The 18,572-nt window shown below is 49.4% G+C and overlaps 1 protein-coding gene across 5 annotated transcripts in view; it reads right to left on the bottom strand.

Moving 5' to 3' along the window:
* The window catches only part of AP4B1 (adaptor related protein complex 4 subunit beta 1), a 44,656-nt gene that overhangs the window by 25,829 nt on the left and 255 nt on the right, over window positions 1-18,572 (bottom strand). Inside the window, exons 1-2 of one of the 5 annotated variants that reach the window (XM_075853836.1) lie at window positions 18,450-18,553; window positions 2,986-3,171 (exon numbers count right to left, since the gene is read on the bottom strand). In XM_075853836.1, the coding sequence (XP_075709951.1) occupies window positions 2,986-3,098 (113 nt within the window). In that variant the 5' untranslated portion in view covers window positions 3,099-3,171; window positions 18,450-18,553. Of the gene's footprint in view, window positions 1-2,985; window positions 3,172-4,217; window positions 4,477-18,449; window positions 18,554-18,572 lie in introns of those variants that run through there. The other 4 variants (XM_075853835.1, XM_075853834.1, XM_075853837.1 and 1 more) reach the window with 4 other exon arrangements.

Below are 18,572 nucleotides of genomic sequence, written 5' to 3'. Positions count from 1 at the left end.
ATAACATTAAATTAATCAGAAATACACTCTATACATTGTTAATGTGCTAAATGACTATTCTAGCTGCAAACGTCTGGTTTTTAATGCAATATCTACATAGGTGTATAGAGGCCCATTTCCAGCAACCATCACTCCAGTGTTCTAATGGTACATTGTGTCATTTGGCATCGCTGTAGAAGAGGATTCTGATCGCTCCAGTGAGCGCTCATGCTCTAAGCAGGAGCTGTAACTTACAGCTCCTGTACTTAGAGAAACCTTCTGAATACAGCTAGGAAAAAAAAAAACATTGACCCCAGTTATTTAACCCTTTGATCGCCTCAGTCCGTTACCGCGGCAAGATCAAAGTGGACTCCTCTCTTCGACTGCGTCACCGGAAACATGGTGACGTGATCGAAGACCGGGGAAACCCTGGGGACGTAGAAAGGACCCCAGGGCTGTCTGTTCTATAAGCCTGCTGTTAGGGCACACTATGTGTTGTCCCAACAGCAGCGTTGTCATAGTGACAGTCTAATGGATTACAAAAAAAATGTTAACAAAAAGTTATTATTTAGCATAAAATATATTTTATTGCCCATACATTACAAAAAAACTACACATATTAGGTATCTACATGACCTTGTTAATGGAAAGATTTAAAGGGGTTGTCCAGGCAGGGTGCAGTTTTTCATGCGGATGACCCATCCACAGAATAGGTCATCAGTATGTGATAGGTGCTGAAAGGCAAAAACGAAAAAACTTAGCCCTTTTCAGGCCTGGTCATTAAGGAGTTAATAAAAATGTGTCCTGGTCACGTGATGGACACACAGGTTCATGGCTCATTAGTAGACAGAACTCTCATACACGTACGGTTACTATAATCAGTTCTGCACCTGTGTGTCCATCACATGACTGTGGATAGGTTTTTATCCTCTAAGTAATCGATGAAGGTTACTATTGAATGACAGCAAGCAGAGATCTTGAAGACCAAAAGGAATGGATACAGAAAGTATATTGGAAAATGTTACTTTTCATTATAATGAAAGCACGGAGAGAAAATATAGATCTATATTGGCGCTGCTGTGTGGTGAGGACAGGATAAATCCAGAAGTCGGGTGAACGTAAAAGTATTTATTGCTATGCAACGCGTTTCAACGCCGAACTGGCGTTTTCGTCAGGCATGGTGAACACAGAAAAAAAGAGACATGTATATATACACACAGAAGAGGTCATCTGATTGGAGCCAGTTCAGACTGGGCAAAAAAACCGCCAAAAACTCAAGCAGGTCAGAGTTCAAGCGGTGCAATCCATTGCAATGACATTTCATAGTATTTACACAATAAAACACAATAAAAACCATAGGAAAGGTAAAAGGCGAGTTGTCACTGTAGGGAACTCTTATTTTGTTCATAAATAAAAAATGTGTGTAAAATGTCGGGGGATTGGATAAAAACATTGTGTGTGAGGGACGGCAATGTTTTGTTATTGCATGGTTAACTGATGATATCAGAAGGGAACAAATGGTGAACAAGTAGTGTATGATTTATTTTTAGTGGTTTATTTATTTCAATCGTGGGACATTTGTGTAACTGAGATATGAGAAGTTACGTGTGCAGATTGGATTTGTTACCGGTTGTCAAGGAGACCACCTACGCTACGGTGGCCGACGTGGTCCAAAACAAGATGGAACGCACGGTGAACCGCAAAACGCCAGAGGACGCCGGTCTATGCAGCAAGAACAGAGGGAGAGGAAAGAAGAATGTGTTGCCGAGAAGGAATAGGTAGATATTGATATTGAATGTGAGTAATGGAACTAGAATTAAAATTTAATGTTTTCATTGACGCAGTGTTACTTACGGTAGTTTGTAATACAATATCACCCATTGAATACATTCACCCCGACGTCCCAAACAGATTTAACAAATTAAAACAAAGAGAAAACTTCTGGATTTTTAAAATGAACACACTATACCCATTTGGTCTAAACGACATCACAGAGTCATCTCTAGACTAATTATCAAACATCCCTAGACAAACATCGGAAAACCTATAGATCCCACCAGCCCCTCTCCAAAAATACAGTACAGTGGAACAGCCCAAATATGTAACCACGGGACCCGGTTGACACATTTGTTGCCGTATTTCCCATCAACAACCACCCCCCCCCCTTTATGCATCTGCGGTTTCATGGCCGAACCCTAATGCACCAATTATCCCTGTTAGGGCTCCTTCCCCTCGCAGTAACTCTAAGAATTAATACAAATGTTATGCACTCTCCATCTAAGGCAATAAACTAACCTTTTAATTAGGCATTGCCCCAGCAACATTCATCGATGCCACCTTCACCCCCCCCCCTAACACTCCATTTGCTCTAAGAGACGTAAACTAATTAAAATAAAAAATAGTGATAAAAACAAACATAGAAACAAACTACCGTAAGTAACACTGCGTCAATGAATATAGATCTATATTGGCGCTGCTGTGTGGTGAGGACAGGATAAATCCAGAAGTCGGGTGAACGTAAAAGTATTTATTGCTATGCAACGCGTTTCAACGCCGAACTGGCGTTTTCGTCAGGCATGGTGAACACAGAAAAAAAGAGACATGTATATATACACACAGAAGAGGTCATCTGATTGGAGCCAGTTCAGACTGGGCAAAAAAACCGCCAAAAACTCAAGCAGGTCAGAGTTCAAGCGGTGCATCATACCCAAGCGGTCACCTCGGTAACCGGCCCGGATCTGGCAGCAGCTATCTCGTGGACTCCTTCATTCAACTTTCATAACCTCACGGTGAGCATATATTATCTTTGTTTCTCACCTCCACCTTCTTTGATCCACACCAAGTGGCGCCGTGGTTTCTTGCCCTTTTCTCTACTTTTCATTATACAAATAATAACACAGATTTGCTAGAAACGGACAACCTCTAAACCCAGATTACCTAATAAATATGTACACACTGTACTAGAAGGCGGTGTAGCAATTTCAATGTCAGTGGTGTCATTCTTACCGGATCACCTTGTGGATGACATTCCTGTATCTCAATCTGTCTCCTTGGATGTGAGGATTAGAGAGTGCTTTCTTCAGCTCCCTCACAGCGTCTTCAGACCCCAGGTACGGCATTGTGTATGATAAAGTAATTCACGGTCCTTCTCCACAATCTAGAGGTCATGCTAAAACATGCAATTTCTTAAGACTGAAAAATTTGAAAACAAGTGTTTTGAAAGAAATAGTAACACTTAAAGAAAACAAATTTAAAAGGGGTATTTCCAACATCACATTTCTGCACCATAGTCCTAGTTCTAAAAAAATAGGGAATATTTGCAAATAATACAATTTATTAAAAATGGATGTGTCTGAACATATAGCTCCCCAAAACACCCCATTCTGTTGTCTTGTTGTTTACCTGGTTGGCCTTGTTATGTCCCCCCATTAGTCCTCCTTTTTTTAACAGGACGAGCGTGATAAGTAGAGAAAGTGGCATTTTTGTCTAAAACAATATATTGGCAACGTTTCTTATATTCGCTTATACTATTGATTTATGCAAAGTTTGTTGAAGGTTCAGTGCCTATTTAAGAGGTTCTTACACATTGCTAGCAGTTCTCTCTTTTTTTATTCATTCTTTTGCAGAGCATTTAAGGTGGAAAACTCTATAATTACCACTTGCCCTAAAGGGATATTCCCATCTTGGACATTTATGGCACACCCACAGTATATGCCATAAATGTCCAATAGATGTGGGTCCCACTTTTGGGACCTACACCTATCCCTAGAACGGGGCCCCCTGAACCACGAGCTATGTTGTTTTCTTAAATACTGAGTTCCAGAAACTGCATAGCTCACCGTACTACTCTGTTTCCGTAACTCCCATTTACTTCGGTGGTCCAGAAGCAGCGGGAACCAAGCAAGGTAGAACAGGGTTCAGGGAGCCCCATTCTAGAGATAGGTGCAGGTCCCAGAGGTGGGACCCGCATCTATCGGACATTTATGGCGATAGATGCAGAGGGCGCTGGGGAGGACCCCCTGAAACATGTCAGAGAGGTTGTACGCTTTAATAATTGTAATAATCGGTTACTCTTGGTCAGCATAGCGGGTACCGGGTAACTGCAGAAACCCAGCACCAGTGTGAATGTATAAAATGTAGGCATAAACTACAAGCAGCCGCAGCAAATAAATAACAACTTGGGCAATACAATGTTGTAACATTAACATCCGTTATAGAAGTGAGACATAGTAACATACCTCACAACTTTTGAATTCAGAAAAGAGACATTTTAAGCCACGCCCTTAACCACGCCCAATATCGGCATAAACACATGAAATCACGGCCAGATCCTTCTTCAAATAACGTGCGCAAATTCTCACTGCGGATCTCTAGACTGTCTCACAGATATTATGGATCCGGTTATATCGTCACTGCGGATCTCTAGACTGTCTGGATATCACAGATATTATGGATCCGGTTATATCGTCTTTGTGTTACTTTTCCTATCTTGGGTATAACATTTGCTCATCACGGCGCAGCAGCTGCAGGACAAACCAAAAGGCTGAGAACAGTGAAAGTCAAGAGGGAGACCCTGTGGTGAATGAGTTTTAAATTGTCAGGTAGCAGAGTTACATGATGGGGAATGTTTTTTCCTGTTGTGCAACTCTTCTACCGGTCAATGGAATGTTTTCCCATGGCGTAGTACCACAAAGAAACACCTTGGAATCAAACATTTTTCCCTGTGGTGGATGACTTTTCAGCTGACAGGTAGCAGAGTTACATGAAGGGGAATTATTATTCATTGCGGTCTAGTTTCTATTGCAGCGCAGGGAAGACAGAAGTCGCTGGGGTGAGGAGAAGTTTTTTTATTTTTCATATTACTAACTTTCTTATTTTTGTTTTGCAGGTTCCGCTGGACTATGTCGTAGATTCGTTGGACTACTGCGATGATCTACGTTTTAAAAAAAAATATAAAAAAAAATGGTGAAGGTGGATTTTGTGGGGGGGGGGGGGTTCTTATTTCAATAAAAAATATTTTCTTATATGTATGTTTTTTTTAATACTGCCTTGGTAATGGCAGTTGTCTGACCGCGTCCATTACTAAGGTGGGGCTTAGTGTTCGCCAGTAAAAAGGCTGCAAATATCCCCCCATTATTACCCCGGTACCCACCGCCACCAGGGTTGTTGGAGAAAGGCGGGTACGATCCAGTACCCAACCACCTGTAGTGACGGGCAGGCACTGGGTCGGCCGCAGGCTGTTATTATTAGGCTGAGATAGGCCAGAAACAGTGGTAATGCCAGACTGCTGCTGTGTTGTATCTGGCTGGTTATGAAAATGGGGGGACGCAATGTCGTTTTCTTCATTTTTTTAATTTTCTTTTTAAAACGATGTGGGGTCCCCCGATCCCCCATTTTTCATAACCAGACAGATCTAACATAGCGGCAGCAGCATAGCATTACCAGGATGGGAAGGGACAAAGTTTTTGGCCCTTTCCGGCCTCGTAATACCAGCCTGCGGCCGCCCCAGTGCCCACCGGTCACTACAGATGCTCATGTACTGAATCATACCCGGCTCTTCCCAGCACCCCTGGAGGCGGTGGGTAGCAGATTAATAATGGGGGTTAGTTGCAGCCTTTGTACCAGTAGAAAACTGCCATTACCAAGGCGCTATTAAAGTATTAAAAAAAACACAGAGACATAAGAAAATATTTTTTTATTGAAATTAGAACTCCCCCACACAACGCTCTTTCCCCATTTTATAGCGCCAGACACAGCCCCCCCTGTAGATAGCTCCACACACAGCCCCCCCTGTAGATAGCTCCACACACGGCCCCCCCTGTAGATAGCTCCACACACGGCCCCCCTGTAGATAGCTCCACACACGGCCCCCCCTGTAGATAGCTCCACACACGGCCCCCCCCCCTGTAGATAGCTCCACACACGGCCCCCCCCCTGTAGATAGCTCCACACACGGCCCCCCCCCCTGTAGATAGCTCCACACACGGCCCCCCCCCCTGTAGATAGCTCCACACACGGCCCCCCCCCCCTGTAGATAGCTCCACACACGGCCCCCCCCCCTGTAGATAGCTCCACACACGGCCCCCCCCCTGTAGATAGCTCCACACACGGCCCCCCCCCTGTAGATAGCTCCACACACGGCCCCCCCCCTGTAGATAGCTCCACACACGGCCCCCCCCTGTAGATAGCTCCACACACGGCCCCCCCCTGTAGATAGCTCCACACACGGCCCCCCCCCTGTAGATAGCTCCACACACGGCCCCCCCCCTGTAGATAGCTCCACACACGGCCCCCCCCCTGTAGATAGCTCCACACACGGCCCCCCCCCTGTAGATAGCTCCACACACGGCCCCCCCCTGTAGATAGCTCCACACACGGCCCCCCCCCTGTAGATAGCTCCACACACGGCCCCCCCCTGTAGATAGCTCCACACACGGCCCCCCCCTGTAGATAGCTCCACACACGGCCCCCCCCTGTAGATAGCTCCACACACGGCCCCCCCTGTAGATAGCTCCACACACGGCCCCCCCCTGTAGATAGCTCCACACACGGCCCCCCCCTGTAGATAGCTCCACACACGGCCCCCCCCTGTAGATAGCTCCACACACGGCCCCCCCCTGTAGATAGCTCCACACACGGCCCCCCCCTGTAGATAGCTCCACACACGGCCCCCCCCTGTAGATAGCTCCACACACGCCCCCCCCCCCTGTAGATAGCTCCACACACGCCCCCCCCCCTGTAGATAGCTCCACACACGCCCCCCCCCCCTGTAGATAGCTCCACACACGCCCCCCCCCTGTAGATAGCTCCACACACGGCCCCCCCTGTAAATAGCTCCACACACGGCCCCCCCTGTAAATAGCTCCACACACGGCCCCCCCTGTAGATAGCTCCACACACGGTCCCCCCCTGTAGATAGCTCCACACAGTCCCCCCCTGTAAATCACTCCACACATGGGCCCCCCCCTGTAGATCGCTCCACACACGGCCCCCCCCTGTAGATCGCTCCACACACGGGCCCCCGGTGGTCAGGTGACTGGACTGGTCCACTCCCGGGCCGGCATCGACCCCAGTCAAAACACCGCCGCAAGACCTCCTGCCTCCTTCTGACGCTGATCGTTGCTGCAGTCGTCCGGCATGCAGGCCGCCTGTCAGCAACGATCAGCTGTTTTGATACAGCTGCAGCGCCCAGCGGGACATTTTTCAGACCGCCTGGGACGGGACGGTTGGGCGTTATGTAGTAATACAGTGTGCAAGTGATCATTCTAACCAGGAACCAGTTTTTTTTACTTTCCTAAAATAATATTTGGACGTTTCAGCACAATTTTAATTTATATAAGTATAGCACTGTCTACAGGGGAGGCAGTATAGCACCGTCTACAGGGGGGGGGGGGGCAGTATAGCACCGTCTACAGGGGGGGGCAGTATAGCACCGTCTACAGGGGGGGGGGGGGCAGTATAGCACCGTCTACAGGGGGGGGGCAGTATAGCACCGTCTACAGGGGGGGGGCAGTATAGCACCGTCTACAGGGGGGGGGCAGTATAGCACCGTCTACAGGGGGGGGCAGTATAGCACCGTCTACAGGGGGGGCAGTATAGCACCGTCTACAGGGGGGGGCAGTATAGCACCGTCTACAGGGGGGGGGGCAGTATAGCACCGTCTACAGAGCGGGAGTATAGCACCGTCTACAGGGGGGGGGCAGTATAGCACCTTCTACAGGGGGGGGCAGTATAGCACCGTCTACAGGGGGGGGCAGTATAGCACCGTCTACAGGGGGGGCAGTATAGCACCGTCTACAGGGGGGGCAGTATAGCACCGTCTACAGGGGGGGCAGTATAGCACCGTCTACAGGGGGGGGCAGTATAGCACCGTCTACAGGGGGGGGCAGTATAGCATCGTCTACAGGGGGGGGGGCTGTATAGCACCGTCTACAGAGCGGGAGTATAGCACCGTCTACAGGGGGGGGGGGGGATGTACAGCGCCGTCTACAGGGGGTGGGGGGGGGGGGGGAGTATAGCGCCGTCTACAGGGGGGTGGGGGCAGTATAGCGCCGTCTACAGGGGGGGGGGGGTATAGCACCGTCTACAGGGGGGGGCATTATAGCACCGCCTACAGGGGGGGGCATTATAGCACCGTCTACAGGGGGGGCAGTATAGCACCGTCTACAGGGGGGGGCAGTATAGCACCGTCTACAGGGGGGGGGGGGGGGGAGTATAGCACCGTCTACAGGGGGGGGGGTGGGGAGTATAGCACCGTCTACAGGGGGGGGGGGTGGGGAGTATAGCACCGTCTACAGGGGGGGGGGGTGGGGAGTATAGCACCGTCTACAGGGGGGGGGGGGTGGGGAGTATAGCACCGTCTACAGGGGGGGGGGTGGGGAGTATAGCACCGTCTACAGGGGGGGGGGGTGGGGAGCATAGCACCGTCTACAGGGGGGCAGCATAGCACCGTCTACAGGGGGGCAGCATAGCACCGTCTACAGGGGGGCAGCATAGCACCGTCTACAGGGGGGCAGCATAGCACCGTCTACAGGGGGGCAGCATAGCACCGTCTACAGGGGGGCAGCATAGCACCGTCTACAGGGGGGCAGCATAGCACCGTCTACAGGGGGGCAGCATAGCACCGTCTACAGGGGGGCAGCATAGCACCGTCTACAGGGGGGCAGCATAGCACCGTCTACAGGGGGGCAGCATAGCACCGTCTACAGGGGGGCAGCATAGCACCGTCTACAGGGGGGCAGCATAGCACCGTCTACAGGGGGGCAGCATAGCACCGTCTACAGGGGGGCAGCATAGCACCGTCTACAGGGGGGCAGCATAGCACCGTCTACAGGGGGGCAGCATAGCACCGTCTACAGGGGGGCAGCATAGCACCGTCTACAGGGGGGCAGCATAGCACCGTCTACAGGGGGGCAGCATAGCACCGTCTACAGGGGGGCAGCATAGCACCGTCTACAGGGGGGCAGCATAGCACCGTCTACAGGGGGGCAGCATAGCACCGTCTACAGGGGGGCAGCATAGCACCGTCTACAGGGGGGCAGCATAGCACCGTCTACAGGGGGGCAGCATAGCACCGTCTACAGGGGGGCAGCATAGCACCGTCTACAGGGGGGCAGCATAGCACCGTCTACAGGGGGGCAGCATAGCACCGTCTACAGGGGGGCAGCATAGCACCGTCTACAGGGGGGCAGCATAGCACCGTCTACAGGGGGGCAGGATAGCACCGTCTACAGGGGGGCAGGATAGCACCGTCTACAGGGGGGCAGGATAGCACCGTCTACAGGGGGGCAGGATAGCACCGTCTACAGGGGGGCAGCATAGCACCGTCTACAGGGGGGCAGCATAGCACCGTCTACAGGGGGGCAGCATAGCACCGTCTACAGGGGGGCAGCATAGCACCGTCTACAGGGGGGCAGCATAGCACCGTCTACAGGGGGGCAGCATAGCACCGTCTACAGGGGGGCAGCATAGCACCGTCTACAGGGGGGCAGCATAGCACCGTCTACAGGGGGGCAGCATAGCACCGTCTACAGGGGGGCAGCATAGCACCGTCTACAGGGGGGCAGCATAGCACCGTCTACAGGGGGGCAGCATAGCACCGTCTACAGGGGGGCAGCATAGCACCGTCTACAGGGGGGCAGCATAGCACCGTCTACAGGGGGGCAGCATAGCACCGTCTACAGGGGGGCAGCATAGCACCGTCTACAGGGGGGCAGCATAGCACCGTCTACAGGGGGGCAGCATAGCACCGTCTACAGGGGGGCAGCATAGCACCGTCTACAGGGGGGCAGCATAGCACCGTCTACAGGGGGGCAGCATAGCACCGTCTACAGGGGGGCAGCATAGCACCGTCTACAGGGGGGCAGCATAGCACCGTCTACAGGGGGGCAGCATAGCACCGTCTACAGGGGGGCAGCATAGCACCGTCTACAGGGGGGCAGCATAGCACCGTCTACAGGGGGGCAGCATAGCACCGTCTACAGGGGGGCAGCATAGCACCGTCTACAGGGGGGCAGCATAGCACCGTCTACAGGGGGGCAGCATAGCACCGTCTACAGGGGGGCAGCATAGCACCGTCTACAGGGGGGCAGCATAGCACCGTCTACAGGGGGGCAGCATAGCACCGTCTACAGGGGGGCAGTATAGCACCGTCTACAGGGGGGCAGCATAGCACCGTCTACAGGGGGGCAGTATAGCACCGTCTACAGGGGGGCAGTATAGCACCGTCTACAGGGGGGCAGTATAGCACCGTCTACAGGGGGGCAGTATAGCACCGTCCGCAGGAGAAAAACAGCTCCAAAAACGGCTCAAGAAGTGACATGCTCCTGCGGCATAAAAAAACGCCCTGTATGAACAAAATGCCGTAATTTCAATAGCGTTTTTCAAGGCGTTTACGCCCCGAAATACGCCAGAAAACAAAGTGTAAACATACCCTTAGGCTACACTCACACGACCAGGTGACGGACGGTTTTTAACGGCCATTTTCAGAACAATGCAGTTCTATGGGTGTATTCACACAGCCGTGTTTTGTTTTTTTAACGGCCCGTGAATACTGTCACATGTCCTATTTTTGGTCATTTTCACAGCCCCACGGCTCCTATAGAAGTCAATGGATCAGTCTTTAACAACCGTTTTTAAGGAAAAACGGATCCTGGTCAAGCGCTGAGCCCGTGGAAGCCCTTGACATTACAGTCCATATATGAACAGTAATGTTAACTATGGAGTCCCTGGCAAGAGCATCGCAAGATCTTAGGCCGGGGACTCCTGTCTTGGGAAAGCCCTTGATGTCACTGTCCATATATGGACAGTGACGTCAGGGGCTTCCTCTGAACCCCCATGTGGATAGCACCACACCTGTAGATAGCACCCCCATGTAGATAGCAACCCCCCCCCCCACATAGATAGCACCCACCCCCACATAGATAGCACCAATCCCCCCTGTAGATGGCGCAGCTGTACCTCCCTGTAAGAGCGGAAAACTCAACCAAAGCCCGCGGGGGGATTCCGCTCCTAAAAGGAGCCCCTGACTTCTCTCTCCATATATGGACAGTGACGTCCGGGGCTCAGAGCGGAATCCCTTGCCAGAGTGTCGGCAGCGCTCTAGCCAGGGATTCTGCTACTGGAGAAGCCCCTGGCAGGACTATCCATATATGGGCAGAGACATCAGGGGCTCCCTCTGGTAGCGGAATCCCCGGCCAGAGGGATTCCGCTCCTATAGGGAGTCACAGTTGTGCCATGTACAAGGGGGGGTGACATTTATGGGGGTTGGTGCTATCCATAAAGGTGGGGTGCTGCCATCTACGAGGGGGAGGTGTGGCTCTATCTACATGGGCAGTGTGGCACTTTGTATGTGGGCACTGTCACTTTATATGTGTGAACTTTGGCACTATCTACAGTGGGCACTGTGGCACTGGCACTTTATATGCGGGCACTATGTCTCTTTATATGTGGGCACTGTGGTACTATCTACAGTGGGCACTGTTGCACTATGAGGGCACTGGCACTATCTACAGTGGGAACTGTGGTACTATGTGGGCACTATCTACAGTGGGCACTGTGGCACTGTGGGCACTATCTACAGTGGGCATTGCGGCACTATCTACATGGGCACAAAAGGTGTTTTCAGGGGGTTTGAAGAATAAGGCTGGGTTCACACGACAGGGTCCCGCCCGAGCCCGAGTGTCGGTCGGTAAAAATCGACCATTTTGCCCGGCCGGTTTGCATAAAGTTTTGCATCCGTTCCGGGCAGATCTGGACAGTGACATCAGCGGCAACTCCTGAAGGGGAATCCCCATGTGTTCGGGGATTCCGCTTCAGGAGTTTCCCCTGATGTCACTGCCCAGATATGGACAGAGACATCAAGCGCTCTGTCCAGGAGCGGAATCCCCGAAAACACCGTGATTCCGCTCCTTCAAGGAGCTAAAGTGGGTCTAGCACATAGCAGAGTGGGGAGGTACCTCCCTGCTCTGCTATAGTGGCGTCGCTACAGCAGCAGCAGCAGCTGCTAGCGGCGCCATGGAAGGTGTCGCCGGGCCAGGGCGCTTTTAAAACAAGCAGGGGAAGGAAGCCAGCGCAGCGCTCCCTTCCACCTGCTGTACACCTCGGCCCTGCCACACAGTGTACAACATACAGCCATTCGTCCGAATGACATAAACTCCTCCTCACATGCACTCTGCGCTGTGAGGAGGAGATAGAGCGCAAACGACGGAAAACCCGGGACACATTCCGGTGATGGCCGTGTATTACCCGGCCCCATAGACTTCTATGGGAGCCGGGCGGCTGGGTAACCGGCCGAAAATAGAGCATGTCCCATTTTTTGACGGCCGGTTTTCCCAAACAATCGGTCGTGTGAATAGCCCCATTAGGGGTCTATTATTCCTAATGCAGCCGGGTGCGGCCGATTTATGAACGGCCGGCACCCGGCCGGGAAACCCTATCGTGTGAATGAGGCCTAAAACCAACAAATTAAATATATCAGGTTTTTTTTAACGGCCATGAAAAATGGATGACAAACGGCCATTAAAAACAGACAGCCGGACTGGAAATGGATAAATATTTAGGGACACACCGATGCAAAATGGCCACAAAAGACTGAGGCGGGATTCACACGACAGGGTTTCCCGGCCGGGTGCTGGCCGTTCATAAATCGGCCGGCACCCGGCTGCATTAGGAATAATAGACCCCTAATGGGGCTATTCACACGACCGATTTTTTGACGGCCGGGAAAACCGGCCGTCAAAAAATAGGACATGCTCTATTTTCGGCCGGGTGCCCGGCCCCCATAGAAGTCTATGGGGCCGGGTAATACACGGCCATCACCGGAATGTTTCCCGAGTGATGGCCGGGTCTACCGTCGCTCGCGCACTCTCTCTCCTCCTCCTCACAGTGCAGAGTGCATGTGAGGAGGAGGGTCTTTTATTGCTCGCTATAGGAGTCGGATTGGGGATTCCGCTACAGGAGAAGTGCGTGACTACACTGTCCATATATGGACACAGCGAAGTCACGCACTTCTGCAGCGGAATCCTCGACTCTATGGCCGGGGATTCCGCTACAGGAGAAGTGAGTGACTACACTGTCCATATATGGACACAGCGAAGTGACTCACTTCTGCAGCGAAATCCCCGACTCTATGGCCGGGGATTCCGCTACAGGAGAAGTGAGTGACTACACTGTCCATATATGGACACAGTGACGTCACTCACTTCTGAAGCGGAATTCCCGACCTGTGGCAGGGAATTCCTCTTCAGGAGAAGTCAGTGACTACACTGTCCATATAGTGACTTCTCCTGGAAGGGGGGGGGATTGGTGCAACCTACAGGGGGCAGGGTGGCATCGCCTACAGGGGGCTGGGTGGCATCGCCTACCAGGGGGACTGTGGCATTATCTACAAAGGGCTGTGTGTGGCAACAAATTTAAATGAAATTCATCCGATTTTAAAACGGACAGGGAAAAGAACGGATGCAAATCGGCCGGTAAAAACGGCAACTCGGCCCGGAACGGATGCAAACTGGCCGGGAAAAAAATCGATTTTCCCGGCCGACACTCAGACCCTGTCGTGTTAATGAGGCCTTACAGTTGATCAGTTTTTAATGGCCATTTTTTTTCATTGTCGTGTGAAGGTAGCCTAAGGCCTTATTCACACGAACGTGTATTACGTCCGTGATACGCTCGTGAAAATAACGCGCGTCGCACGGACCTATGTTAGTGTATGGGACTATTCAGACAGTCCGTGATTTTCACGCAGCGTATGTCCGCTGCGTAAAACTCACGACGTGTCCTATACTTGGCCGTTTTTCGCACATCACTCACCCATTGACTTCAGACAATGGGTGCGTGAAAATTGCGCACAGCACACAGAAGCACTTCCGTGTGTCGCGCGTGATTCGCGCAACAGTAGATAAAGAAATTAATGAAAAAATAAAAAGCACTTCCTTCTTTTCTTTTTATAAACAGCACAAAACCGCGTGTCATAAGCGTGAAAATCACGCAGCCAAGCAGCACATACTGATGACTCACGCAACTGCAATGCGCGTAAAACGCACATGTTCGTGTGGATAAGGCCTTAGGCTAAGTTCACACTTCCGGTAGTATACGTTTAGCTCTCTTCCGTCAGAGGAAGAGAGGATCGTAAGATTAAATGGAAAGCAACGGTTCCGTTAGAATTACCATTGATTTAAATTACTTTGTTTCAGTTGCATTCTGTTTGCTATGTTTGGTTTTTTTCACAGAGGCAAAACTGCAGTCTGCAGATATACAGACCTTATGTCGGCCGCATTTCCCGGGCCGAACACAGTTCAGGGAGCCGGACTCCTAACTAGGGATGCACGATGCATCGAAACTTCTATACTGTTTAGATACTCTGCATCCCCAAACTGTTCAATACCGTTATTTCATGTATTTCGATACTTAGATGTGTGGCCGCACAGCTCTGTATTGTAACACATGAATGTATGAGCGCGGGGCTGGGGCTGTGTAATACAGTCATTGCCGCGCTCCTGAGTCCTGATAACAAGTGCACAGGGTCAGGATGATGCGATGCGGCCAGCGCTGCACTAATGAGCGGCGGCACTGAAGACAGAACATGGCGGGCGCTCTGCAAAGCACCCCCATAATCTGTCTTCAGTGCCTGAACCACCGCTCATTAATGCAGCGCCGGCCGCATCACCTCATACTGACCGCGCACGCACTTCCTGTCAGGAGTGGGGCAATGGCTGTATTACACAGCCGCAGCCCCACTGGCGGAGATCAGAGAAACCTCTCATCTCCGCCGTTATTCCCGTGAATGATGCGATCATAGCTGACTGCAGCATTCAGGGGAAAATGAGAAGGGGGGATGCCCCTTGGATTGCAAAACAGGAATCCCTGTGACGCGATTGAGGGCCATACCATATATGGGCAGACAGCCCAGGGTCCTTTGAAGGACCCCAGGGCTGTCCTACTATATTTCCTGTTGTTAGGGCATACTTAGGTATGTCCTAACAACTGCCTGTGTACTATCCGTACACAGGCTAATGTACTGGCATATAGATATATGCCTGTGTACTATCAGTATATAGATATGCCAGTACATTAAAGTTTAAAAATAAAGTAAAAACAAAATAATGTTAAATTTAAAAAAAAATACACATACTCCTTTTTTTTTACAATAAACATGAAAATAAGTCTCAATACATAAAATATACACATATTCGGTATTGGCGCAGCCGTAATAACCTGCACAACTATTTTTTTGCATCATTTATGTGTACACTGTAAAAAAATGAAATAAAAACTGCTTTCTATCACTTATTGTGGGGCACGAGGTGTGATGAATTTAACCTCCATGTGACTCACATTAATAGTAATTAACCCCATCATGTACCTTACACATGAACCCATTATGACTGAGGAACATGATGGGGTTAATTACTATTAATGTGAAGCACGTGGAGGTTAAATTTATCATCACACCTCGCGCCTCACATCAGAAAATGGAAGAACTTTTTTTTTTTTTTTTATTACTGTTGGCAAAGTATCGAATTGGTATCGAAATACTAAACGAAGTATCGGTATCTAAGTTCAAATTCTGGTATGACATTATGTATGATGCTAGGAGTCCCTACCTCTTCGCATAAATACTGTCCCGAACTGTAATCATGTTTTCAATACGGGACAGTATTTCCGTGGAGAGTCAGGGACACTTAGCATCGTACATAACTCTGAACTATGTTCGGCCCGGGAAATGCGGCCGACATAAGGTCCATATATCACGGACCAAACATGCTAGTGTGCATGAGGTCTTACTGCCAGGTTTCCACACAGCTAACAGCTTATCGCTGGGGGGTGCCATTATGGGGATACTTTGTGAACAGCTTATTAACAATCCCTATACTTCTAAGGGTATGTTCACACGCAGAGTCAAAAACGTCTCAAAATACGGAGCTGTTTTCAAGAGAAAACAGCTCCTGATTTTCAGACGTTTTTTTTATGCCACTCTTGATTTTCGTTGCGTTTTTTACAGTTGTTCTTGGAGCTTTTTTCAAGTCAATGGAAAACGTCTCAAGAAGTGCCCTGCACTTCTTTTTTGCGGCCGTTTTTTTACGCGTAAAAAAAACGCAGCGAAAAAAACGCTCCGTCGGAACAGAACGCCGTTTTCCCATTGAAATCAATGGGCAGATGTTTGGAGGCCTTCGGCTTCATATTTTTCGGCCCGAAAAACGGCTGAAAATAGGCCGTGCGAACATACCCTTACAAGTAAAGATTTTCTCATGGTGCACCGTGGCTGACATGTGGCTCAGCACGTTTTCAAATGGACTATGAAAAAGCGAAGAAATGTAGAAATAAAAATCCTCAGCAAATCCACATTTGAAAAAATATAAAAAGAGCTTTATTTGAACATATTATAAGTCCAGAGGACACCGGTAGGCCGTGTTACCGCTAACGCGTTTCGAACAAAGTCTTCTTACTCATTGCTATGAGTAAGAACACTTTGTTTGAAACGCGTTGGCGGTAACACGGCCTACCGGTGTCCTCTGGACTTGTAATATGTTCAAATAAAGCTCTTATATTTTTTTCAAAAGTGGATGTGCTGAGGATTTTTTCTACATTTCTTCACTCTATTGGATCCTTGCCTGCCTGCAAGCCCCCCCTTTCCGACTGCACTCTTCGAGGAACTACAGATCCCAGAAAGTATTACCGGGTGAGCACACCTGTGGCTTTTTGCTGCCATCTTTTTCTTTTTTGCTCGTATAAGAAAAAACCCTTTTATTGTTAATGGCCACATGGTTATGCAGCTAAACGGCAGTTTACTCAACGGCCATTAACAATGTAAGGGCTTTTAGCGGTCGTCTATTTGAAAACTGCGCCGATCTAGGTGTTAGAGCTTTTTTAGCCACGGAGTGTCTGCATGGTGAGAAACCAGTCTAAAATAGACAACCCCGTTAACTCTTCCCGTTGCTCTACTGGCGATTTACGTCGGGAAAGGATTTTTAAAAATTGCGCCCGCTCAGAAGCAGACCCAGCGGCAATGCTTGTGATCAGAGCCATCTCTGATCACAGGTATTTAACCCCTTAGATGCTGGTGTTAGATGTGAATGCCGGCACCTGAGGGGTTTTTACTGCCCCTTTCATTTCGGGGCCGGTGTATTCAGATAGGAGCTGGGAGCCCTGTGAACGCTCCCAGCCCTGCTATAGGAAGATTGCTATGGAGACCTGCCTGTGGTGGGTCTCAATAGCCATGCGCTGATATTGCAGTCTATGGCATAAGAGATCGAATGATCGTAGGTTCAAGCCCCCTAGGGGGACTTAAAAATTGTAATAAAAAAAAAAGTTTTTAAAGAAACACAAAAATTCTAATTACCCACCTGTCCCTAGATCACATATAAAAATAAAAAAACACATTAGATATCCCCACGTCACAAAATATAAAAATATTCTTCCAACACGGTGAACACAGTAGCGGAAAAAAAAGTAAAAATTGCCGAATCAGGTTTTTTTTGCCACTTCAACCACCCAAACTATTTTTTTATAAAAAGTGATTGAAATGCCAGACACTCCCCCAAATGGTATTAATAAAAACTACATCTTTCCACGTACAAAAAGGAAGCCTTACACAGACATAAAAAAGTTACGGGGGTCACAATATGGCCATGCAAAAAAAAAAGTTCTCACGTTTTTTAAACGTACTAAAACAGAACAAAAACTAGATAAATAACTTGCTATCACCGTGATCGTACGGACCTGCAAAATAAAGGTAAAGCGTCATTTTTACCATACAGTGAACACCAACAACAAAACCCATAAGAAAATGGCGGAACTGCTGTTTTATTCCAATTCCACCCCATTCTGAATTTCTTTCCGGCTTCCCAGTACAGCCCATATAAAATTAAATCGTACCATCAGAAAATACAATTTGTCCCGTAAAAATGAAGCCCTCATATGGCTGTCAACGATAAAATAAAAAATGCTATGACTTTTTGAAGGCAGGGGGGAAAAAACAAAAAAACTAAAAATTGCCTGCTCCTGAAAGGGTTAAGGAAAGATTTACTTATGATCTTATAGGGGTTGTCCAAGATTACTGTAATTTTCTTGGCCAAAAGCAATCAATCAAGTTTGAAAATTATCTTTATTAAAACCGACGCCGCCTTTCTATCCCACGTTGGCGGGCTGCCGCGTAGCCAATCCATAGCGCCTCTCCTCCCCGCGCAAATTACATATAGTGTCCACATGACGTCACCTCATCACATGGCTGCGTCATCCAATAGATCTGGCGCACAAAGCCACTTGGTTTTGTAGTTTCGTCATCTGTCCACAAATGTGATTGAGGATAAAACCTGCACGTGACCTTTCACCTTGGACACCTCCCCTAGTTTTGATCAATGACATAGGTCATTATTGCTGTGCTAGTATTTAGATTAGAAGCCCCTGATGTATTGGCTAGTTAGTCATGCTCTATGTTTACATTCCTGGTTACAGCCGAAAGGCGCTCTCACATAATTTCCTCCCTAAAATCCATGACCGTCAATTAAAGAGTTAATACTCTTTGGCGCGGACAGTGGCCCAGAGAGCTCCGCTCGTTTACCACTAACACAAGAAAATGGCTTGAAAGAATTTTT

The sequence above is a fragment of the Rhinoderma darwinii genome, chromosome 2 (genome assembly GCF_050947455.1).
Source record: "Rhinoderma darwinii isolate aRhiDar2 chromosome 2, aRhiDar2.hap1, whole genome shotgun sequence".
Classification (NCBI taxonomy): Eukaryota; Metazoa; Chordata; class Amphibia; order Anura; family Rhinodermatidae; genus Rhinoderma; species Rhinoderma darwinii.
The sequence above is the reverse complement of the archived record's forward strand: the minus strand, read 5'-3'. Positions and strand labels throughout refer to the sequence as shown.